This window comes from Macaca nemestrina, chromosome 4, assembly GCF_043159975.1.
Source record: "Macaca nemestrina isolate mMacNem1 chromosome 4, mMacNem.hap1, whole genome shotgun sequence".
In the NCBI taxonomy this organism is placed as follows: domain Eukaryota; kingdom Metazoa; phylum Chordata; class Mammalia; order Primates; family Cercopithecidae; genus Macaca; species Macaca nemestrina.
Genome location: NC_092128.1, coordinates 70,562,748 through 70,587,847, shown reverse-complemented (window position 1 = coordinate 70,587,847; position 25,100 = coordinate 70,562,748). Strand labels below are relative to the sequence as shown.

Here is a 25,100-nt window from a genome sequence, read left to right as displayed (position 1 = left end):
GAACTCTCTACCTCCTGGAAATTCTCCAGATTTTTACATTGGCTGTATTTGAATGGGTTTATGTTTCCTGCAAGTATTCTAATAAAACCATGAACATATTGGGACACTTCTTCCACTGCTGCACCCCCATACTCAATTTAGGGCAAGCAAACCCTTGAGTCTTTATTTCAGAAACCTAGGGGTTAAGACCAAGTGACCTACTTCTCTAAAGCTACTCCAGTTGTTATCACAGTTGTATATAAACAGTGTTTTGAATTAAAGAAGTGATGTATTTGCAGAAATTGCTTCCCTATTGTACCACATGATTCTTATTCAAAGTAAACACCAATAATATACAGTGTTAAAATGACTCAAAACAAACAAATGCCATTTTATATCATAGGATGTAATTTTATTTAAGTAGTAAATAATTTCAAACCAGTGTTCTAGGTAGATGGGTTTTTACACAACATGTTTTCATTTTAGATTTGAAAGACAACATAGGTATCAAGAGAATTATTTTATTAGGATATTAAAACACAATGATGTGCTTATAAATATTAGGGCTTCAGATGTCTGGTTAAGTCTACTTAAATTTTCAGTATGGTGGCTTTCCAAATTTTTCTGTCAGGAATTCTTTTCTAAGACTATTTTCTTCTTATTTAAGTTTACACAATAAAACACCTTGGATCTTAAATAGCTACCTGCACCTTCCTTTTTTACACTCAGCGTATCCTCTCTGCTCTTTACTTTTCGGTCTTCATTTTTTCCCACCATAAGCTGCAGCTCAGAGTGTGAAGAGCCTTAGCAGAAGCCATGCCACCCCCATTATGTACACAGCTAGGCTGGCTAGGAAAGTAACTATTACATTGCCAGAACTACTTATAGAATTTATTTTAGCACTACTTGTGTTTAGTCTATATCATCTCCATAATATGTTACTTAGAACGATTAAAAGACAAATCTATGCTGCAACTCTATTCAGCTGGAATGGAATGATGTAGCATTTTTATAGGCTCTTATCTGCTTAGCTGGCTAAGACTTGGATTTTCGTTTCTAGTGGATGTTTCCTATGACATCATCTTTTTCAAAGATGCTTGAGGATGTACTAAAGAAGCTGAGGGAATTACACTTAAAGGACTCACAAAAAGAGATAAAATGTAAAAGAAAATAAAAAGTACATGTATAAAACATATCAACATATGAATATAACAGAATTCCTTATTACTGGACTGCCTTATTGCCATACAGCAATAAGAGTTCTTCAATTTAATATGAAAGAACTAGTGTCTGTTTTCCCCACACCTCTTTCTACCCTCCACTAGCCCCATGCTCCCTCTTTCAATGGATTAAATTGACTGCACTGAATGGTTTACTGAGAAAAAAAAATTCATCCACTTGAAGCACTATAATTTATGATACATAATCTTATATCAGGAAATGTCTCCTTTGTTCCTTCTTTTGAGAATTTGAATAATTATGTAATTATCACCTACTTAGTCTAAATTTTTCAAGAATAAGAACTGGTCACAAAAGCTTACAATCAAAGGTGTCACAGGATGCAGTATGCTCAAATTCTTATTTTAGGATTAGTTCCCCAGTAAGGTAATATATAAACACCCACCGAGGCTCACAGATTCTTCAATTTTTTTGAACTAAACATTTCCCAATTTGATTTCTGTCTCAGGTATATGAATGATTTTTTTCATCACAATTCAAAACAAAATTTTAAGCAGAATTGACAATTTGTTGTCAGTACAACCAGAGACAGACAATCTTTTAGTATTGAAACTTACATAATCTGGGAGTTTTTGTTATTAAAAAGATTATAAAATTATAACTAAAAATTGGCCATAAAAGTGCATTTAGAATGAGCAAATCAGTCAAAAGCAATCACAAAATTTTAAAAGGTAACAAATGCAATAAAGAATCTGACATTTAGGAAAACAATGTAAAATTAACTATCTGACATTTATCTTTATCTGATAAATCTCTAATACATTTCTTTCTATAATTTTGGCTATATAATCTTAATTAATTCTTCTTATGACAATTCTATAGTAACATTTTTTGTAACGAGAATGTAGAGATAACTTAGACTTTCCTCTAGCATGGTGGTGAACATTGGTTTGGGGGTATGTCTAATAGTTCAGAATTTTTTTTTCTCAGCTTCACTTCTCATTGTTGGTGAGGTCAGTAAACTTTTAGGACTGTTGTTAATTTTGGGAAAACCTCCATAAAGATTCTGTTTAGCAGATCTGTATGGTATAAACACAGTAATTCGAACGTATTTCAGTTTACACAGTTCCTTCAGCATGAGAGGACATGCTTAGCTCAGAGTGTAGGGTTAGCAAGGATGCTTAATGCCTGAAAGGGCTAGACAAGTGCAAGCTGGTTGGATTACGGAGTGATGGCACTGGGAATGGAAATATTCCAGGTTGAGAAAAAAGGGTCTAATAAACTGAAGAAACTTTAGAGAGCTAACTGCTGTTGTTATGGCTCTATGTGGACAAGAGAAGAAAAATCTAAAAAGAGAGCAGAAGTCCATATTCCATTCTAAGAATGGCTTCTACATTTTTAAATGCTTGAAAAATATCAAAAGAAGAATATTTGGTGACATATGAACATTACCTGAAATTCTAATTTCAGTATCTATAAATAAGCTTTAGTGAAAAACAACCACACTCATTCATTTAGGTACCATGTATGGTTGCTTTTCTCATTGAAATGACAAAGGTAAGTAGTTGCTACAGAAACCACATGTCCTGCAAAACCTAAATTTTTACCATCAGGCCCTTTACAAAGTTTGTGAAATCTTGACCTATGTTATGCTCCACTTGCAAAAAAACACAGTAATAGAAGAAGTCATCCTAATCAGTTATGGAAAAACAAATAAAGAAAGTATAATATGTCATGATTATTTGTAAGTAATTAGTAGAAATAATCTCTTAATTATGATCTGTTTTTTCACTACTCTCTTTAGCAGTTTTCCTGTAATAAAATATGCCTTAGAAGTTTCCTGCATTTTGTCAAAAATTAGTAGATATTTTAAACTTGAAGATAGATATTTTAATCTCTAAAGTGTTTTGAACTGAGAAATAAATTGGGAGAAAATATGTGTAGTGATGTTTTTAAATAAGGTGCCATCTAACTTTTTCCCAAAATAGAGAATTTGGTGAGCTGATATGTATCATGAGAGGGAGAAGGACAGTTTATTTTACTAACTTTAAAAAAGTTTCTATTTTATATTTAGAAGATAGGGAAGCATTATACCATGCTTGGAAGTACTACCTTTTATTTTATAAACATTAGAAAATTTTACCTGTTAACTTTAATTTTATAAACATAAGGGGTTTCCAAAATTATGCTGGTTCTATCCTGATTTCAGAGGATTTTCTTTCCACCTGTTTTCTTTCTACTCATACCCTACATGCGTGCCCCTATATTGACAACAGGAGAGGAATCCAGTTTTTAAAATTATCCCTTGAACTTTTTTCTTCCTTAAAATCAACAGTAGAGGCTGCAGGCAGTGAAGCCTCCACATGCTGTGCAACTGACTTCTATCTCCAAATTTACATCACGTCTGTATCCACATTAGATTTTCTCTGCTCCAGCCATGCTGTTCCACTGTCCTCTCATAAAACTTGCCACACTCCTTCCCATCCCAGGATCTCTGCACGGATTGTTGTTCCCTTTGCCTTCTCTGTACCTGGTTAATTGCTTTTTGCTGTTCAGGGGTTAGTGCAAATAGCTCCACTTAGAAATGTCTTTCCCAGTGACCACCTGTAAGGCAGTTCCTCCTTACGGCCCCAGCCCCAGTGTCTCACCCTGCTTTTCCTAGTTTGTCCCCTTCAAAACACTTAAAAATGTTCAATTGCATTTGGCTTTTGGGCGTGTGTCTCCTCTAGATGGAACATCTACAAGATCAGGGACAAGGTTGTGGATATCACCTTATTCCCAGGACATAGCAGAGTGTCAGGCACATAATAAGGGCTCAAAAATATTTGCTGAATGAATCAAAAGCAATGCAACCCTCGTTCCCCTGGCTATTCTGTGTAAGCTGAGCTTAGTGACTTGTTTCCAAAGAGTATAGTAAGGAAGTAGGAGTGGAGAGTGGGTGTGGACGGCAAATTTACAATGGAGAAAACTGGCAAACACTATCTCAGCCATGTGACAAAGGTTAACATCACAAGTGGTATGTCATGATTTCCCATAAGTCTGATGTTTATGGGCTTTTTAAAAGAATAAACATAGAAATTGATCTCCTGGTCTTAAAGCTTGAAACATATTTGTCTTATCTGAGTTTGTTTCTCAGGAAACCCACACTCAGAACTCCAACAGTATTACAGAACTGAAACTTCTCTTCCTTATTTCTGCCTAATTCCTGTTTCCTCGCATGTAGCTACATTCCTTCTCCACTATATAAACCCCCAATTTTAGTCAGCTGGGGAGATGGATTTGAGACTTTTCTCTTGTCTCTTCAGCTGCAGCACCCAAACAAAGGCTTCTTCCCTGGTAAAACTCATTGTCTCAGTCAGTGGCTTTCTGTGCAGCAGGCAAATGGGACCTAGGCTGAACCCCTGGTGTTTTGATAACAGTGCCAAGAACACTCACAGGACAATGACAAGCTCTTCAATCAGTGCTGCTGGGAAAATTGGATATTCTTATCCAGAAGAACAAAACTAGACTTCCACGCCTCACAGTATACAAAATCACCTCAAAATGATTAAAGACTTAAACATAAGGCCCAAAACTATAAAACTACTAGAAGAAAACATAGGGGAAACACTTCAGGACATTGATCTGGGAAAAGATTTTATGAATAAAACATCAAAAGCACAGGCAACAAAAGCAAAAATAAACAAATGGGATTATATCAAACCAAAAGCTTCTACACTTAAAGCTTCTGTACGGACAGGAGATAAGTCTCAAATCCTTCTCCCCAACTGACTTAAACTGAGTTTTTATACAGTGGGGTAGGAATGTAGCTACATGCAGGAAAACAGAGTGAAACAATCAACAGAGTGAAAGAACAACCCAGAAAATGAGAGTAAATATTTGCAAACTATTTATATGACAGGGGATTAATATCTAGAATATATAAGGAACTCAAATATCTCAACATTGAAAAAACAATCTTATTTAAAAATGGGTCGATGAGGCCGGGGGCCATGGTCGATGCCTGTAATCCCAGCAGTTTGGAAGCTGAGGTGGGAGAATCGCTTGAGACTAGGGAGTTCCAGACCAATCTGGGTAACATAGCAAGACTGTCTCCACAAAAAATTTAAAAAAAAAATTGCCAGGCATGGTGGGACTGCACCTGTAGTCTCAGCGGCTCAAGAGGCTGAGGTGGGAGGATTGCTGGAACCCAGGAGACTGAGGCTGCAGTGAGCTATGATTGTACTACTGCACTCCACCCTGAGTGACAGAGAAGGACCCTGTCTCTTTAAAAGAAAAAAAAAGGGGGGACAAATAATCTGAACAGACATTTTCCAAAAGAAGACACACAAATGGCCAAGAAACATGAAAAAGTGCTCAACATCACTAATCATCAGGGAAATTCTCATCAAAATCACGATAAGACATTTCACTCCAATTATGATGGCCATTATGAAAAAGATTAAAAAATAACAAATGCTGATGAGGATGTGGAGAAAAGGGAACTCTTATATACTGTTGGTGGGAATGTTCTATGGAGAACTGTATGGAGGTTTCTCAAAAAACTACAAATAGAACTACCATATGAGCTAGCCATCCCACTACTGGGAATTTATCCAAAGGAAAGAAAATCAGTATATTGAAGAGACATTTGCACCCCCATGTTTACTGCAGAACTATTCACAATAGCCAAGATAGGAAATGAAGCTAGGTGTTCAACAACAGATAAATGTATGAAGAAAATGTGGTCTACAAGCACAATGAATACTATTCAGCCATAAAAAAGAATGAAATCTTGTCATTTGTGACAACATAGAAATGGAGGACATTATGTTAAGTGAAATAAGCCAGGAACAGAAAGTTAAACACCGCATGTTCTCACTCATATATGGAAGCTAAAAAAAGTCAATGTCGTAGAAGTAAAAAGTAGAACAGAAGATACTAGAGGCTGGTAAGGGTAGGGAAGGAAAGTATAGGGAGAGATTTATTAAAAGATACAAAATTACGGCCAGAAGGAAGCAATAAGTTCCGTGTCTTATACCATTGCAGGATGACTATAGTTAAGAAAATAAGACTATATTATATGTAACATATACTATATATATTATTAAGACTATAACAATAATACTATATTATATAGTTTCAAATGGCTAGAAGATATTGAATGTTTCCAACACAAAGAAATGATAAATGTTTTATATGAGTTTATATGAGGGATGGGCTAATTACCCTGATCTTATCACTATATATTATACATATCAAAACATCACTATGTACCCCATAAATATGTAAATTATTGTCAATTAAAAAATTAAATTAAAAATTTCATATGAAAGTATTTGAAAATGTATATATACATATACTCTATGGCAAAGGAATTCAAGGTGAAAAGATTTATTTAAAATACTATATTTGGGGAAATGGTGGGGTGGAGTGTGTAGTACATAGAAAAAAATGGAATTCATAGGGAAGGAGTAAGAACTTTCCTCCATTAGAACAGGGAAAGACAAGTTCAGGGTTACTTCTGTGGGAAGGCCTCCTGGATCTCTTAGACTATGTTAGGTCCCCTAACTCTGTGCTCTCCATGATACTTTCTACAACTGCAATTTATTTATTTACTTGTAAATGTAGTAGCCATCATCACCTTTCTTAGAACAAAGATTTGGTCTTTTACTTTTAAAAATATAATCCAAATGACTGATAGGGGTTTTGGAGATACGGCAACATAACCAGACCTGAATGAAATAGGGTTAGGTCAAAAAGGCACCAGCTAATATGCCTTGTCATGTATGTATCTGTTCATCATAGTCCTGTTGGGATTTTATGGTGTAGGATAACTTTATATCTTTCAACTAAAATATGGATTAATTACATCCATCAGCATGCATAATAAAAAATCTGCATTTGATCCATGATATTTTCAGTGGACTATACTCAATTTTCTCAAAAAGATATGTTAACTAGATGGTAATTAACTCAATAAATAATTATATCACATGAGGAAGCAGAATAAGACCTAAAGGTTATTATTTCTCTAGTTGACATTAATCTAATTTTGGTTAGATTAAGATATCAAAAAAAAAACCATTGTTCTCCTTCTTCCCTAATTCTCAAGGCAAATGTTTGGCTCAATCTCAGCAGATAATGTAGAAAGACTCTAATATTTTAAAATACGGTGCAATGAAAATGTCAGAAAACATTGCCTAGATTTTAGTTTTTTATTTCATCCATGTGTTAGGAAAGGCTTGGGATTCCTTAGGACTGAAAGCTTCAAGCAGAGTGACAGTTTCAGTTCTAGAGGGATCATGACACAGCACTGCCCGTGCACTGCCATATGTGCAGCAGGAACAATGACTCATCAAACTTAGACTATTATGGTGGGGGGAGACCTGCCCCTTCTTATACACAATTTCCTAACTGAAAGTGGTAAGAGGCCTCTTCTCAAGTTTAGAAAATTATTTAGAGCCATTCAGAGCCATCTAAATTGTCAAAACCTTTGGAAAGAAGGATATGAAAAAAGGGAGTGTCAAGCTGTTTCTGATTCTGACAGGAGGCAAGCAGATGAACAGAACCATAACTCACTACAGGTTAGTTCTCTTGCCTTTCTGCCTTTTGACATTATGCTGGCATCAGAAATTTCCTCGAATCCTATGTATCCTTCCAAAAATAGTACTTGAAGCAGTGCTTCTCATCCTTTAATGTGTATGCTAACCACGTGGGGATCTTCTTAGAATTCAGATTCTAATTACTGGGTATGGGTTGAGGCCTGAGATCCTGCATTTCTAACAAGCTTCCAAGCCATGTTGATGCTGCTGTTCTCAAAATCAGATACCAAGGGGCAAGAATGTAAAGGAATTTGGGTAATTCTGTTTTGAATGGAGTTTTATAACTCAGATCAATTATCTGAACATATATTCAAGCTCCAGCCAAAGGAATAACATAGAAAGAGGAGATCACTGAAATGAGTTAGATTAAATGCAAAACATAATCTAAATTTAACGCACAGGGATGCAATACAAGCTCAGAATGCTTCCACATTAATTAACCTAATAGGTAATTTTATTTAGCCATGGTTCACTGAAATAAACCATTAAGGAATTAAAGCTAGAACTATTTGATGCACCAGAGTAGCCATTTATTTATCTTACTCTTCTCTGAAGGAATGTATATATTTGTAAAATAGACCAAAGAACTTTCTTCCCTAGGAGGTCAGCTTCAAAAAGATGAAAATTAAAAAGTGACTTTTTTTTTTATATTCTGAAAGAAAATTTATTACATATAACAGACTTAATCTTTTCATTTTGGCATTTGCAGTATTTGAAAAGTGAAAGATTAAAAAATTACATTCTGCATGCCCTTGGTGACTACTGAAGGAACCGAATTGATTAAACTGCCACTCATCATTTACTGTGGTTAGTGCTTCATTAGGCACAGATAGGCACAATATATCTTAGTCAAATACTTCTATGGAGTATTTTACTCTCAAGGAATGAAAATATAACCCTAGATTGTGGGTAAAAGCCCATCTTAGAAAACATTTGATTCAAAACAATAAACTTTTAATATAACGAGAAACTGTAACATTTATTTTTCAACTATGAAACAAAATTATATCTCTAAGAAGTTCTACTTACAAATTAAGCATATCAGAATAAAAACAAAAGTAAAAAATAAAGTACAGGAAGCTAATATAGTTCGGTAGACTCAAGGCCCAGGATGGCCTGCTGCTGACTTGGAGGGAGGCACCAGGCAAGTGATTAGAATCCTCTTACTAGGATCTACATCAGCAATAAAACTAACAGGGAAGACTGAGAAGCCCAACCATCTTAAAGTACCAACCAGCATAAATGTTCCTTATGTTCCAATGATAATTTTTGCTTATACACTTTAAGTACTATGTACATTTATTATTATTTTTTTCTAATGAAATGGCAAAGTTGTATTTTTGCTGTCTGGTTCATTTACCAGATCCAGGAATCATCTAAAATCTTTTGCCTTTTTTTTTTTTCTTCACTATGTGTATACAGTCATCAAGTTGTCCACATCCTAAGTATTCCTAAATACTTCTACGATCTGATCTCCAACCGCTTTCTCTCTTCCTCCTTACTGTCCTTTTCGAATGCTTCTGAAATCCTATCCTCCATCTCTATCCACAAAACACCAGATATTTCACCTGTTCATCTTTGTCCATGGCATGATCTACATGTCCTTCAAACCTAGCTTTGTCAGCTTGGAAATATGGCTTTGAGAAGTCAGGCAGAGTAATTACCACTGGGTGAAGCCTCTCCTGACCCCCTTAATCATTCACCAAGGACAAATTTATCACCTTCACCTCTGAGCTGCCACTGTCTTAACCATATACCTGTGCTATGGCTCATCACACTGTCTTTCCCTGTGACCTTGAAGGCATGAATAGATCTTTCTCATCTTTTCAGCTCCAAGATCTCACAAACTGCTTTGTACAAAATAGGTGTTCAGTAAGTATCTTTAAAATGAGGGAATAAATGAATGAATTGCATAAACTAGTCTGAGGAGTACACACAAGATACTGCAACAGAAAAAGGCATTTGATTTAGAGCTAATATTATCATACGAAATTAAACACTAAAAAAAAATCAACTCAGTAATTTCACCAAAATATCTAAACTCTAACTTCATTTCTAAGAGACTCCAAAGGAACTCCAACAGTCTCCATGGAAACCTTTCCCTCCACTGTACAATTTACTCAAATGCTAACATTTAGAGATAGAGGTACCTTTGAGAAGGCTTCAGACAATGTTTTGATTTTTACATGTAAGGAAGCTGTATTATATGTTTAAGTGTCTTAGTGTTGGTCGCAGAATCAGAAACTGCATCTCCTGAATCCAGGGTTAGCAATCTCTTCATTATGCTATGCTGCCTCCGCAGTCAGAACAACCTGTCTTTATTTGGTCAGCCTGGTCAGGTTAAAAAAGACGAAACAGAGATGGCAACTTTGATTCCTTCCCAGGTGACACAAATGCCAGCAAAGATAAAGTTAAAATCAAAACCAAATCTTCAAAATTAGAGGGTTTGGCAGAGAACACAGTAAAACTACCCTAGAAAACTGAAGTCTACCATCATTCCTAATGCACTGAAAATAAGATGTTGGCTGTGTTTAAAAAATGCTTAAAAATTTGGCTGGGCGCGGTGGCTCACACCTTTAATCCCAGCACTTTGAGAAGCTGAGGCGGGTGGATCACCTGAGGTCAGGAGTTCAAGAACAGCCTGGCCAACATGGTGAAGTCTTGTCTCTACTAAAAATACAAAAATTAGCTGGGCATGGTGACGCATATCTGTAATCCCAGCTACTCAGGAGGCTGAGGCAGGAGAATTGCTTGAACCTGGGAGGCAGAGGTTGCAGTGAGCCGAGATTGCACCACGACACTCCAGCCTGGGTGACAGGGTGAGACTTGGTCTCAAAAAAAAAAAAAAAAAAGCTTAAAAATTCAACCCAGACTCCCACGGATAATGAAGACTCTAGAGATGGAGTCTTAAAGTAATAACTCTAGGTTACATAGATAATAGGGAATATTTGGACTGTTTACATCCAGCAACCAGTCACAATTAATATAAAAATATAAATAGGAAATGCCCTCACTGAGGACTACTATAAGAAAAAAATGAAAAATATTACAAGAAATAGGAGAGAAATATTATTTCTTGTATTATGGAACAATGAAAGAAGTTCCATTTGATAATTCATTTAAAATTCTACCAATGACGGCCCTTCTCTAAGGAATAAGCATAGATCAGGCAGAACGAGAAAAAAAGAAAATTAATAAGCCTTGCACATCTTTAATTTCTGTTTATATGACAGCTGATGCAAAATAAGGAAGTCATATTTTAAGGCTTGTCTCTGCAAATGTATTAATCCTTATGCAATAATGTAGGAAATTAGGAAAAATTTATTCATGGGTAATTATCTTAAAAATCAAAGCAAAAGACACATCAAGCAATCTATTTCAAGAAACTTCATGTGGCATATTGTGAAGAGAAATCACTGCTAAAACCATGTAAATTATCTTACTATAAGGAGAATTCTGAACTTCAATTTACACTATGTTAAGTTGATATATTTAGTTCCAGTCATCAAATGGCATAGCTAGACTTTGATGGACTATGGATAAGAATGCTGAAATGGGCACTACTAAGATATATGACTGGATGATTGATATTTTACAGTAAAATACTTGACAACCACCTAATATGTTAGATAATAGATGCAAGACCTAAAGGCAAAAACCTTTCCAGTACAGAGTATCAGGGCCCATTTTTTTGGTGATGTCTGTGGGCTTCTCGGAATATTCCCAAATATTTGCCCTGGAATGTAGCTTTGCAGTCTGGCCACTGCACATAGATTACAACTTGAATGATGCCTTTGGGGTTGTACAATGCAGTAGTGCTAGTGGGCGAGGCTCGAGGCGGGAACCAGGTCTTTCTCACCTTGAGCCTCTCGACATTCTGTAATGTTTTGCTGAATGAATAAATGAATGAAGTGACTAACAAGGTAAAAGGGAGATTTTTGTGGGAAGGGAGCTACCCTGAGATTCTAGAGCTGTATTTTGTTTTGTTTTGTTTTTTTTTCTGTGTTACCACCAACCACACGCAGTGTGTGAGAAAAAACAAACAAACAAAAACAAGCACCTCTAATTTCAGGTGTTATAAAATGGTCACAAATAGATGGAAATTTATTTATTTCTATAATAAAGTTTTTCATCTGTTGGAGTTTCCATTAGGCTATGAATATATTAAGTATTCAAACACCAATATGGCAAAAGCTAACAATAAAGGAAGAACCATTTAAATCATCAATCAGAAAAAAATGAGAAAAGCTTTGCCAAGCTCAACTGAAAATTCAATTATATAAACATCCCACTCTTGGAATCTATTGTCTCACACAGAAATACAGAGAACTAGAAAATGCCACAGTAAAAGATGAGCTACCCACATGGGTGTAGGAAAATAGGAAGCTACTCAGATTCAGTCATTAGTAATTACTAAGCGACTGTCACATACTATGAATACATTTTGTTTTATTTTTATTGAAATTTAGCAGGCTGTTTCTTGGACACTGATAGGTTGTTTTAGTTGAATTCAAGTTTAGTTCTTTTTCAACTATTGCTTTATTTATTTTATTTTTTTTTTTAATGACATCTACCAACAGGAATCTAAGGATACAACATTTGAAGAATAAATTTTTTAAAAGACCCACAAATATCTAAGTTTATCAATTACATAATATAGCATCTAAAATTAAGAAACCCACCAGAACATTTAAGTTATAGTAATTCATACAACAAAATACCAGCAAACGAAAATGGGATTCTTAATTAAAATACACTCCAGGTAATGCAGTACTGAGGAATTAACTCACAATTGTAATAATAAGCACAGAATTCTCCATTTCCATCCTTCAATAAGCAATACGAAGTAGACATCCTAGTAACATTCTAGTAGGCATCTTTAGTAACTATTGTCACACAATGACATTTATAGAGGCCCCTAGTTTCTCTCCAATCACATTTCCATTCAATCATGTCTTTCCTGTGCATACAAGTTAATCCACTTTTTCACCTTCACTGAATTAGAAATTTTCTATTGCCTAAACACTTGTTGAAAATGCTTCACTACTTTTGCTGGTTTTTAACAGCAAGCTTTTTTTTGGATTCATACAGCCCACAGATCCAAAGAACTACTTTCTGTAATGCACTCATATAAAATTATTATCTCTTTAAGAATTATGACCTCATATTTTATTAACTTGCATCACTTTCTCATCAACCAGTGAATGGCTTTCTTTTCAGGTTGGTTTTCATAAATTTGTTATTTCACTAAGAGTTAAATGGTAGGGATTATAAACCACCACCACACTAAGATGCCAGCAGTCATGAATTTCCTGCCTGCATTATGCTATTTAATCGGCTCCCACTCATCAGCATAGGCAAGTTAAATGTGTGCCCTAGGAAAATCACAAATATCTACATGGCAAAGACCCTTAGTAGTCAATGTGCACAGTTAAAGTCACCAATATTAAATAATCAACAAAAGCAGGGCATGTGGTAAAACGTGCACAGATCTCCCTGTCTGGACACCTCTGGAATTAGGGCAGCTCCCTTCCCACAAAGATCCTTATACAATACGAACCTAATTCCCTCCTTATATAATATGAGCAGTTTCCCTTCCCTTCCCCTCCCCTCCCCTCCCCTCCCCTCCCCTCCCTTCCCCTCCCTTCCCTTCCCTTCCCTTCCCTTTTCCTTCCTTCCTTCCTTCCTTCCTTCCTTCCTTCCTTCCTTCCTTTCTTCCTTCCTTCCTCCCTCCCTCCCTCATTCCCTCCCTCTCCCCCTACCTCTCTCCCTTCCCTCCCACCTCCCTCCTTCCCTCTTTTCACCCCTTCTGGACAACCTTACATAATATGAAGACATTCAAGGTGAGAAAGACCTGGTTCTTGCCCTCAAGCAGCACCCACTAACATGGCTGCATTTGTCTTCTCCAAAGTGACCAAAGTGTCAGTTAGGAAATAAATTTCAAACAAGGATAAAAGAACTCTAGGAGAAGGCACAAGTCCATGAGAGGTAACCTGTTTTGAGAAGATGTAGATGAAGACATGACAATCTAGGCAGACCACAGGCAGTTACAGCTTCAAGTTATAGTCAGATTATTTACCTACAACAACTTGGAAAAAGTTCAGTATGAAAAAAGTGTGAAGCTGAGTCTGACAGCTAGAGACAGAGGGGAGAAATGAAAATTTGTATGAAGAGCAAACTTTTGCCTCATAGGTCTTCTCTGACTATCTCTTATCTCACCCTAAACACACACCAGCAGGGTACATGACATTAAACCCAGGAGGCCTCAAATTGAAGACAAAAGTTGCAGTAGAGAGCAGGGCGAGGCACTGAGCTGAAAAAAAAGGGAAATCAAGTGAAAAATGCGTTTACTGATGTATGTGACCATCAGCTCCCCTTTCCACTCTGCTTTGAGGATGTCAGCTGCTTGTAATCAGCATGTGAAGAGGAACAAAGAATAAGCCTTAAGATACTGACATCTGAGGACCTCCCAAACAGAAGTTTAGCTCTTTGCCTGAACAATATACATTGAACTGACTAGTTAATTGGGCCCTTCTAAGTGTATAGATTTATAGTGCTTAATGTACAAAAGTAAATGAAAAGCAAAAAAAAAAAAATGTCCCCATCCCCATGTTTAAGAAATAGAGATCAGAAGGAAAGGAAGCAAGAACAATTTTATATATGGAAGCTGAATGTTTTTTTAAAAATAGAAGGTTTGTAAGATAAAAAGTTATATAAAAGACTTTAGAAAATAGAGGATTAAGAAAGGAGCTCCAATATCAAAGTAATACAAATTTTCTAGAAAGTGAAGACAGAGAGGATGGAAGAAATCATTTTTTTAAAAGAAATTCAAGAAGTTTTCTAAGAACTAGAACACATTAGTCTTTATCTTGAAGGAAACTTACCCAGCACCAATAGAAAAAGATACTACCAAAGCAATATCAACATGAAATTCTGGAATACCAGGGATAGAGAGAAGAACCTAATTCCCTCCAGAGAGGAAGTATGAGGGGGCACACAAATGATCGAGAATGGAATCACACTTCTCAGCAGCAATACCAGAAGCTCTAGGGAAATAAAATAATGTACTGAAAATTCTGAGGAAAAAATTAGTATTCGAGTTATACATGATCATTAATGATATACACTTAGCCAAATATCAATCATTTGTGAAAGCAGAATAAAGGCATTTTCAAAATACTACGAATTTGAAAACTGTATCTCTAATGTATGCATTCTTCTAATGCACCTAAAGGAGGAAGACATGGAATCCAGATAAAGGGAATCTGCAGTCAGTGACACTCCAGAAGGAAAATGGATCCAACCCAGAAGTGACTACAAATAGAGCTACAAGAGAACCAATAAGACATACTGAAATACTCCGAGTCTAGCAACAGCAGGAATCCATAACTCCCTCTCCAACTAAGAACTAAGTGTGATTAGTGTGTACTGAGAGCTAGAGCCATGGGAGAGAAGCTTCCCCGAAGAAGTTGTAGTCAGTCATTTCCAGAAACATGGTCTAACATGGGGAAGAATTAGGGAAACATATACAGTCACTCTCTCCTCCCACTTGTTTTTGCCTGAACCCAGCTGGAAACCACTAAGTGATGGCAGCTCAGAGGATGCAATTCCCTAGGGGTCAGCCAAGTAAGACACAGGGCAGGACAGAAGACGGTGGGGAACAGACTGGGAAGAGAACAGAGAATAACCGGCTTAGGACCTACAACACCATGCAGAGACAAAGTGGGGATGGGGATGAGTGGGGAGCAAATGAAGTCTGAGATAAGAAGTGCTACATTGTGCTAAGGCAAGAAATCAGAAAGCCGAGAGAGGAAAGTTTCAAGAAAATGGTTGAGGAAAGGAGATGTAAAAAAAGTAAATGGAACTGACAGATCTGCTGTTGTGTTTGAGAATTTGAAAAATATGTTTTCATAGGTAATTGACAAATTCTTCACAATTAGCCATAAGAGCAAAGACAACTAATAAGAATCACAGACAGTTATTAAGTCCAGGAAAAGCAAAAGGTTATACAAGAAAATATATAATCATAAATACTACTTGACTTTAAGCATGAATAATATTTATAAATGTTCTAAGATGAGATATAGATTATAAATTAGTATAATGAAGGTTGATAGAAGCAAGTTAAATCCTCATCTACCATAATACCTACTTAGTAGACAGTGTCGAAAATAGTAAATCAATGAATAGCAATATAAGCAATTTAAGACAGACAGAAGTAAAGTACTATGCCTAAAAGAGTTAAAAGTAAAAATAAAAAAATAATTAAAAGCAAACAGAGTTAAAAGTAGTTGCTTCTGGAAAATAGGATTAAAGGGTGGGTATGGATGAGGCAGAAGATCACTGTTTTTCTATTGTTATTGTTGTGGTATGTATTAGTTATGGGTTATACTTGCAATAGGTTTTATTGTTACAGTTTTCTGGTTCGGAAACTGAAGCTAGGAGTAGCTAAAGAATCTGTTCAACTAAAATCACACAGCTAAGAAGTGGCAGAGGGAAGCTAAACCTAGGTTTTCAATGTGCTTTCTACTACAACAATGCCTCTCCTTCACACAGCAAAACACTGCTAGTTACATTTTGTGAAAGTTGTCACAATCAAAATGGAGTCACTTGTGTTAAAACCCCTGAAAAACAGAGCTGGGGAAGGACACGAAGGAAGGGTTTTCATGAATGAAAACTATCACAAAAGGCTGCAAAATACACAGCCTGGCACAAAGGCCACTGCAACCTTACACACACACAAAAATACTTCTATGAAGACATCTGCCTGCCCAATGTCAGATGCTGCCACCCTTGTTACTGATCTTTGTAGTCAAGGATGATTATCATAAAAAATTATGTAGTTCTTCTCATTTTCCTTTAAAAACCATTGTCGGCCGGGCGCGGTGGCTCATGCCTGTAATTCCAGCATTTTGGGAGACCCAGGCAGGTGGATCTCAAGGTCAGGAGTTCGAGACCAGCCTGACCAACATGGTGAAACCCTATCTCTACTAAAAATACAAAAATTAGCTGGGCATGGTAGTGGGCGCCTGTAATCCCAGCTACTCAGGAGGTTAAGGCAGGAGAATCTCTCGAACCTGGGAGGCGAAGGTTGCAGTGAGCTGAGATCGCGCCATTGCACTCTAGTCTGGGTGACCGAGCAAGACTCCGTCTCAAAATAAAAATAAAAATAAACCAAAAAAAAAAAACCTTTGTCTTCCATCACCTTCCTCAATATTCCCATTTTTGTAGGTCTCACTCTTGGGGCCAGGCTGGAGTGCAGTGGTGTGATCATAGCTCACTGCAGCCTTGAAATCCAAGGCTCAAGCCGTCTTCCCACGTCAGCCTCCTATGGGACTATAGGCACCCTCTACCATGCTAACAGAATTTTTATATTTTGCTGAGATGGGATCTCAGCATGTTGCCCAGGCTGGTCTCAAATGCCTAGCCTCATGCCATCCTCCAACATTGGCCCCCAAAGTGCTGGGATTACAGGTGTAAGCCAACACTCCTGACTACATATTTCTAAATTAAAACACACACACACACAGACACACACACACACACACACTCTCTCTCTCTCTCTCTTAAGATGAGAATATCCTGGGCCAAAAATTATTTTTGATTCTCAAGACATAGACAGTATATTAATTTCCCTAAAACCAAATAGAGCAGCTTTTATATATCCCATAGCACCCTTGGATGCTACACCCCAATAGAAATGCAGTATTTTTAGCTTGGCTGATTGACATTCTAAGAGTTGATAAGAACACTATTCAAAACATTTGTGGAGTTTTATATTTCTTAAAAAATTTTACATGTAACCATCTCTTGTTATTCTCACAAACCAGTGAGGCAGCTGAGTATACCAAGGGTTATAATAATGTCATGAAACTGAGTCTCTGTGATTGGCTATTTAAAAATCACCCAAAAACCAGTTTGTGGATTGCCAATTATTGTGCAAATGTTGATTTAAAATGGGGAAATTTTTATTTATTCTTAAAGAGATTTGGTAGATCAATGCCTCATTTTACATATTATCATTCATCTAATTTATTGACAATAAATGACCAAACATACGCACACACATATACTCTTTCTCTCACAGACATACACACCAATAAACAACAATGGAATATAAAAACTATAACCACGCTAGACTTTTTTTTTTTTTTTTTTTTTTTTTGGAGACGGAGTCTCACTCTGTCACTCAGGCTGGAGTGCAATGGTACGATCTTGGCTCACTGTAACCTCTGCCACCCAGGTTCAAGAGATTCTTCTGTCTCAGTCTCCCAAGTAGCTGGGATTACAGGCACATGCCACCATGCCGAGCTAATTTTGTATTTTTAGTAGAGACGCAGTTTTACCATGTTGGTGGGGCTGGTCTTGAACTCCTGCTATCCGGTGATCCACCTGCCTCGGCCTCCCCAAGTGCTGGTATTACAGTTGTAAGCCATCGTGCCCAGCCCCACACTGGATTTTTGACAGAAAAATAGAGGTGCTTCCCTTCAGCATCCCAAAGCTATCACTAAATTTGGCACTTTGGTAGCCACTCTAAAATGCCACAATAACCTAATATGAGAGAACTGTACTTACAGAGATAATTTGTATTAGGCAATGTAACATTAAGTTTGTTGCAAGGAATCTGAGTTTGTAGTCAGCAGTCTTTAGTGCGAATTAAATACTTGAATGTGTTAAGTCTCTTCTGTTTAGTAGTATTTAGCAAATTATTGCTCTAGTGCATTATGAGAAAGGTGACCACATGTCACAGTTATCTCTGTTTTACATCTATTATCCCGGCAGAATTATTAACTCTCAATGGTGTCCTGGTATAATAATAAACTATAGGGTCATCCTAATTTTAAGGGACTTCCGTAGTGGGAGTAGGCTTAGAAACCATGGCTATCATGAGATCAGCTTCAATCTCCTGGATGTCCTTCTGACTGTCCCCAGTTCTTTTGTTATGTTGTATTGCATTTCGGTGGCTACACCAATAAGTCACTTGAATCATGCATTATTTGAGCAGTTCTCAAGAACTCTTAAAGAGGTGTTACATTTGACAGTAACTAATTCATATGTTCCTTGGTCTTATGACCTGATTAATTAGAAATAGTACAAACAGTGCTGACAGACAGATGATTCAGTATAACTCATGAACTCAAATTCTCATTCTTACTATCCTTTGGTTTAAAATGAACTCATTCATTTTAGCGAAAGTAATAAATGAGTAATGGCTAGGAATTGGGAAAATATTAATACATGCCAGCATAAGTACTAGTCTTGTGAAAATGTATTCAATCCAATGATTCCTGTTGTGGTTTATTAAAAAAAACCAAAAAACAAAAAACTCTTCCTTGCATAAAACTATATAGTAAAATGTCTTAAAAAGTTGATGGCAGGAGAGAAAAAGAGTCCACAAGCTGTTGAGAGACAGTGAAAGACACCTACTATATTTGAGCTATACAAAGGACATGACTCAGAATATAACCTAAATTATAAAATCTATGTTTTGCTGTATTTGTGTTTTGGAGTTGCTCTAGTGGTAAAATAAAGATCAATTTGTAAACAAATCATCTTAAGAGATTATGTAGTATCTTGTAAAAAGAAAGGGCTTTGAGTAGGTTATCCTTGAGTTTGAATGTGTACTCTATTTACTAACTGCATGACCTTACCCATATTATTTAGTCTCTCTGGGTTTGGTTTTCTCAAACTGTATCATGGTAAAATAGGTAAGTAATTAAAATGCATAACAGGGCTCAGAATACAGTTTGTGTTCAATAGAAGTACCTATTGTTGTTACTATTATTATTACTCAAGTCTCAAATCAAACCACAGGACCTCATATAGAACAAATTGATTTTCAGAGTAGGGGCTATGCTAGAGCTAATTTGTGATTCTTTACCTTAAAACATTAGTAAATAAACCTAAATCCTAAGAAACATTATTTTATTATATACACTTCCTTGGTTCAAGAAAGATCATTAAAGATGATGGCACAATTTTGTATACTGCCAGTATGTATGGTGATTAGACTTATTTAATAAAAAAAGCAAAGCTAAATGGCCTTTTAATACTTAATAAACAGGCAATTTCTTTTCTAATATATGCAAAATCAATTTTGATGTGGACATTTTTCTATATATCAAGAGTGGTATGGAAATTTTTTCTAACCACCCAGCTGCTACAATGTTAAATAAATTAATTTTAATCTTAAATCAGAGACGTAATAGAGAAATGGATGATTTAATATGCAATCTCATTACATTTGACAGGCTTATTTATAAATGACTTGCCCCGCATTTTGACAAGCATAATTAATATGTTAATTAGCTTCTTAAAAGATGATGAAAGGAAGAGACTGTCATGCTATCATTCTTCATATACTGTTGGGGTGTTGGGGAGTACTGTAGTTGATACCTCAGGGTAGTGCTACTATATATTTTACCCACCCCCAAAGCACTGTCGTCTTGATGAGATAATCATTTATTAGCAGAAAATGACTTAGTCACCCTATTTTAAAAATTAAGCCCTTAAAATAATCCCAAGTGACCTTCTGCTTTTCTGCTTTCAAAAAATAAATGCAGCTCTAAACATATTTATGAACTTCTATAGAGGAATATACAGCTTATTTGGAACAATGACCTCAACTGAGCAGAGCTTCCTAGGAAGGGAAGAACTACACAGAGAAGCTGCTTGTTACATCTGCACTTCTCTTAATGTAGCTTTCAGAACTTAGTCAGCATTTTTGGTTTAGAAAAGCTTAGCAATGATTTCCTATGCCTTGACTTTCAAAGAGTTATAAATCCAAAAATTAAGAGAAGTTATACAGAGGAAATGTTCAATTTGATTCCTCTGCTTAAAATTTCCTTTACAGAGGGAGACAGAAGTATCAGAAACTATCCATATTGATAAAAGCATCAAAAACTAGCTATCTTGATGAGTTCCCAAATCACACAGGGTTGTTTGTTTATTGCAAGTGTTGGAGACCTGGAGGAGGAAATCGTAACACGGCCACCTCTGATTTCCATCACTTGCTGGCAAATGATAATGCATATGTGTCTTCATTAATATTTTTATTTCCTGTGGCTATTTAAAGAGAAAACTGGAAAATGTAACACTGTATAGGGATCGTTAGTTTTTAGTTACGACCTTACTGCCCCATGCTGATAAATGAACTGTAAAAAGGCCTGAAACTACTGCCACCTGCCTCCCTGCTATTCTCCATGGGTTAATATTTGCACTTCTCTTTGCTACAGCTGAGCCATGACTCAATTATAGTCCCATTTCTAGTTCTCTGAAAACCCACCATCGATGTCATCGATTATGCAGCAATCAGTGCCTGTGAACTTCTCTCTAACTGGAAAAATACATTTTATTTGACTTATAGGATAATAACAAGACAGCTTTTAGAAAATGGCTTGAAATGAAATCAGATTCAGACAGGCAGGTGTACCATAGATATAACACAGATTTTAAGGCTTGTAAGTGAAGAGCCAGTAAGCATGGGAAGCTATTCAGACATAACACATTTGCTATTTGGTTCTGGCGATGAATAATCTTGGCATATAGACAAAAGGGCATTTGGGGTCTACTGTTTTCTATCAGTTTTCCACTTAAATAAGTCTTCTTCTTGTGCTTCCATTATGTCTCTGTTCAAAGCAAACTGGCAGAAAGTGTCCAAACTGTCTTCCTTGAGAGAATGAACACACACACGTGGAAGAAAAAGTGACACACGCTGGAAATCAAATACGGAGCTACACCTCAGAAACACACATATTATGTCACAGTCCATTTGGTTCTTGGTGATTTTAAAGGTTTGGGAAACATTAGCCACTAGTATGTAAAAAAATGTTCTTGAGGGTAGAGTCTTAACTGAACTGCCAAGCAACTAACACAAAACTGGCTCCAAGCCACAGATGTTTCCAACCAATGTTTTACTAGCAGAGTCCCTAACTGACCTCACTGAAAGACAACCTAGAATTTCTATACCCCAAAAATAGAGAAGCCCCATAACACAAGAATCTTAAGTAATCACTATTTGCATAGCCAACTATAAGTCAGGAAGTAGGAAAGGGATAAGAAAGTAAGTAATATCCTCATTCATTCATTGGCCTTTATTTTCAACTTTTTCTGCCATTACACTAATTATCTAAATATCTGTTTTACCCAAATCCCTGTGTTGGGAAAAAAAATATAACTGTGTAAACAACTGTCCCCCCAAAAAAGCCAGGAAGTGTGATAAAATAAAGATTAGCTCAGCCCCTTAATGACAGATGATCATCTTTATTCTCAGTGGTTTAGAATATCACTAAAATGCTATTAGATTTAGTATAACGCATTACAAAATTTATGACAACAGATCTTAAGCTGTATGATTGTCTGATTTTCTTGTAGCTCTATTGAAAGCTTTTGAGCTACACTTCAATAAAAATAAATGTGTTCTCATGTACACAAAATGTTGCAGGTCTCCTCTGTGGCTTTAGAAATCCCCAAGTCTCATTCCTAGGGAGGGCTGCTGGAACATAAAAAAATCTGCACTGTGCCCTAGATAATGAGAAACTTGTTTTCTCACCATAACATTTTTGGATCAAAAACATCAGGAAAGAGGCAGGCCTCATCACAGGCCAATTTATGAAAAGGGAAGATTACCGGGGATAGAGGACTGAAGTAAGTATATAACAATAAGATAAACAACACATACTGCAGTTTTACTGAGGTCATAAACTTACATGAACACACGGAATTCTACATATGGGGGCATAATCATTCAGGGAAGATGACTCCTATTATAAAACAGCCATGTGCTATGTAAATTGTTTTACTTTGGACACAACTCTGAGTCTAGAAAAGAAATTTTTCTATTAATAAAAGACATGTTCAACAGTCTGTCCTTCATGCCAAAAATTAGATTATTCCCTTATTTGATTGTTTGATTTGGCTCACACTTAATAGGGAACTCAGCATAGTTTACCATTAATACTAATTATGAATTAAATCTTGACAGTCACTGGACCTCATAAAATAGATTTTTAAAGCTTTGCTAAAGCATGTGTGAAAGTGAGACCTAAAATTAAACATATAATATTTTTTTTAAGTAGTCATTTTATTTCATTTTGGATAACTAGTGTCAGAAGTTTTCAGGTACATACTGTGAGTCAAATTGGTGCCTAACAGTTACACCAAAATTTTCAGACCACTCATTAGAGCTTTGTTGCAAATTTAAACATACTCCCTGCTACTTCAATCCTGTTGCTGTCTGGAGATATATACTTCCCTTATTATAAGATATGGTCACAAATTAAGACTCTTAAGAGAAAAATCATGATACTGACAGTTAGAAAAATGTCTCTGCCCCTGTCCATCAAGAACCATTACCACACACCATCTGCAAAGGAGACTCTAATTAGAGAACATTCCCAATCATGTTTTTAAACATCCAGCAGCATGGGCACATGCAAGCAAACACTCCTATACCATTAATCTTCATTCAAACTGTTAGGATGTTTGTCTAGGCTTGACCCAGACCAAGCACTACAGATAGATTAGCTAGAGTAAAGCTTCCATTTCTCACCACATGTCAAGGCAGGTGGAATATTCTGTTGAGCCTAGAAGGACATCTGGAGGTCTGTACCACAAGGTAACCACTTCGTTGGAGTATGTGTGGCTAGGGACGGATTTTGCTCTTGCAAGACCTGTGGGTTACATGAAACATAAAGAAGTTTAAGAGGCATTAGCAAAACAAGGGAATTAAAATTTGAATGTTCACAGTTTTAAAGGTCAAACCTGATCTTTTAATACAGAATCAGGAGTGCAATGTCAAAGTTAATAAAAAGCTGGGGAAAGCATATTGTGGTTTCTGTTTTTAACACATGCTAATAACCATTAAAACATTTATATTTCCTAATAAAGCACTGATGTCATGAATCTAATAAAATATCAGCAGAGTACACAAATAATTCATAAACTATTAATAACACAGGAGCTTAGAAGTCTCTTGAATTTTTTAGATTTATAAGTATTGTGAGAAAGGGTTCCTTGGTCAAATAACTCTGAGAAAAAAGTAGATTTAGAAAGTTAAAGAATACTTAAATTGTGAAACTTCTCAGTTTTCTTAATTGTTCTAATGCATATCGTGAATCTGCAAGATGAGAGTATAACACTTTCCTCAAAGAATTGTCCTACAATTTCTTGTGGTTTCAGTGTTCTGTCAAATACTCACTAGGAAATGCTTATTGCAGAAGCTCTTCTGAAAAAACATCTAAATAAATAACTATAAAGGAATAGTCAAATCTGGTACATACATTGATGAGATTATATATGATAAATTAAAATGTCCTCTAAGAATTTTTTTAAACTGGGAAGGTGTTAAGTGAAAAGGTATATGCAATTTGACCTCATAACTATAAATACTCATGCACAGAATAAAGATTGGCAGGTCTGGGGTTTTTTTTCCCTCTAAAAAAGAAAAAAAAGAAAAAAGTTTGGCAGAAAATACATTTAAATGTCTTCAGTGGTTACCTCTGGAATATGGGATTATCCATATTTTTTAGTAACTTTTTCTGAGTGTTTTCCCAAGATTTGTGGAATGAATGTGCAATTATTTTAAAAATCACAAAATCTACAGAAGTCATTTTTTAAAAGAAAAAAACCTGTGTGACAGTTTTTCATCTAGCTGTATTCATTAGTGACAAGAATATTTTTTTTTCTGTTGGTTTGTATTTTATTTTATTTTATTTTATTTTTTATTATACTTTAAGTTCTAGGGTACATATGCATAACGTGCAGGTTTGTTACATATGTATACTTGTGCCATGTTGGTGTGCTGCACCCATCAACACGTCAGCACCCATCAACTCGTCATTTACATCAGGTATAACTCCCAATGCAATCCCCCCCTCCCCCCTCCCCGTGATAGGCCCCGGTGTGTGAGGTTCCCCTTCCCGAGTCCAAGAATAAAGTGCTATTTATTGTTACGATGTTTGTAGCACTTAAAATATTTTTACAGTGAACCCACCATAACATATTCATTTTAATGTTCTATTTAAAATTTTTTATGTAGTAGTAAGGAAATGACTTTTTCTTATTTATTAAATGTAGCATTCCATTTTCAGTATTATATGTAAATTTTAAAATTAATAAGACAGCTGGTAAGACAAAGAATTTCTAATTAATTCAGCTACGGTTACAGTGCCCCAATTTTTTTCTACAAGTCAGTTTTAATAATAATGCAATGGTATACTATAAATTGGTTAATATTTATAAGTATTCCATATTAAAATATACAGATTACACACACACAGACATACCTACACATTCATGGTCCCCAACTTTTCTGCACATGAATGGAGTAACTATTTTTGATAACAGATTTCTATAACA

General features: G+C 36.0%; 1 protein-coding gene across 4 annotated transcripts in view; it reads right to left on the bottom strand.

Moving 5' to 3' along the window:
• LOC105475476 (cyclin dependent kinase 14) overlaps positions 1 to 25,100 on the bottom strand; it is a 594,776-nt gene that overhangs the window by 225,403 nt on the left and 344,273 nt on the right. For all 4 annotated transcript variants that reach the window (XM_011730740.2, XM_011730739.3, XM_071094797.1 and 1 more), the window contains one exon: positions 23,293 to 23,413. In XM_011730740.2, coding sequence (XP_011729042.1) covers positions 23,293 to 23,413 — 121 coding nt within the window. The remainder of the gene's footprint in view (positions 1 to 23,292; positions 23,414 to 25,100) is intronic.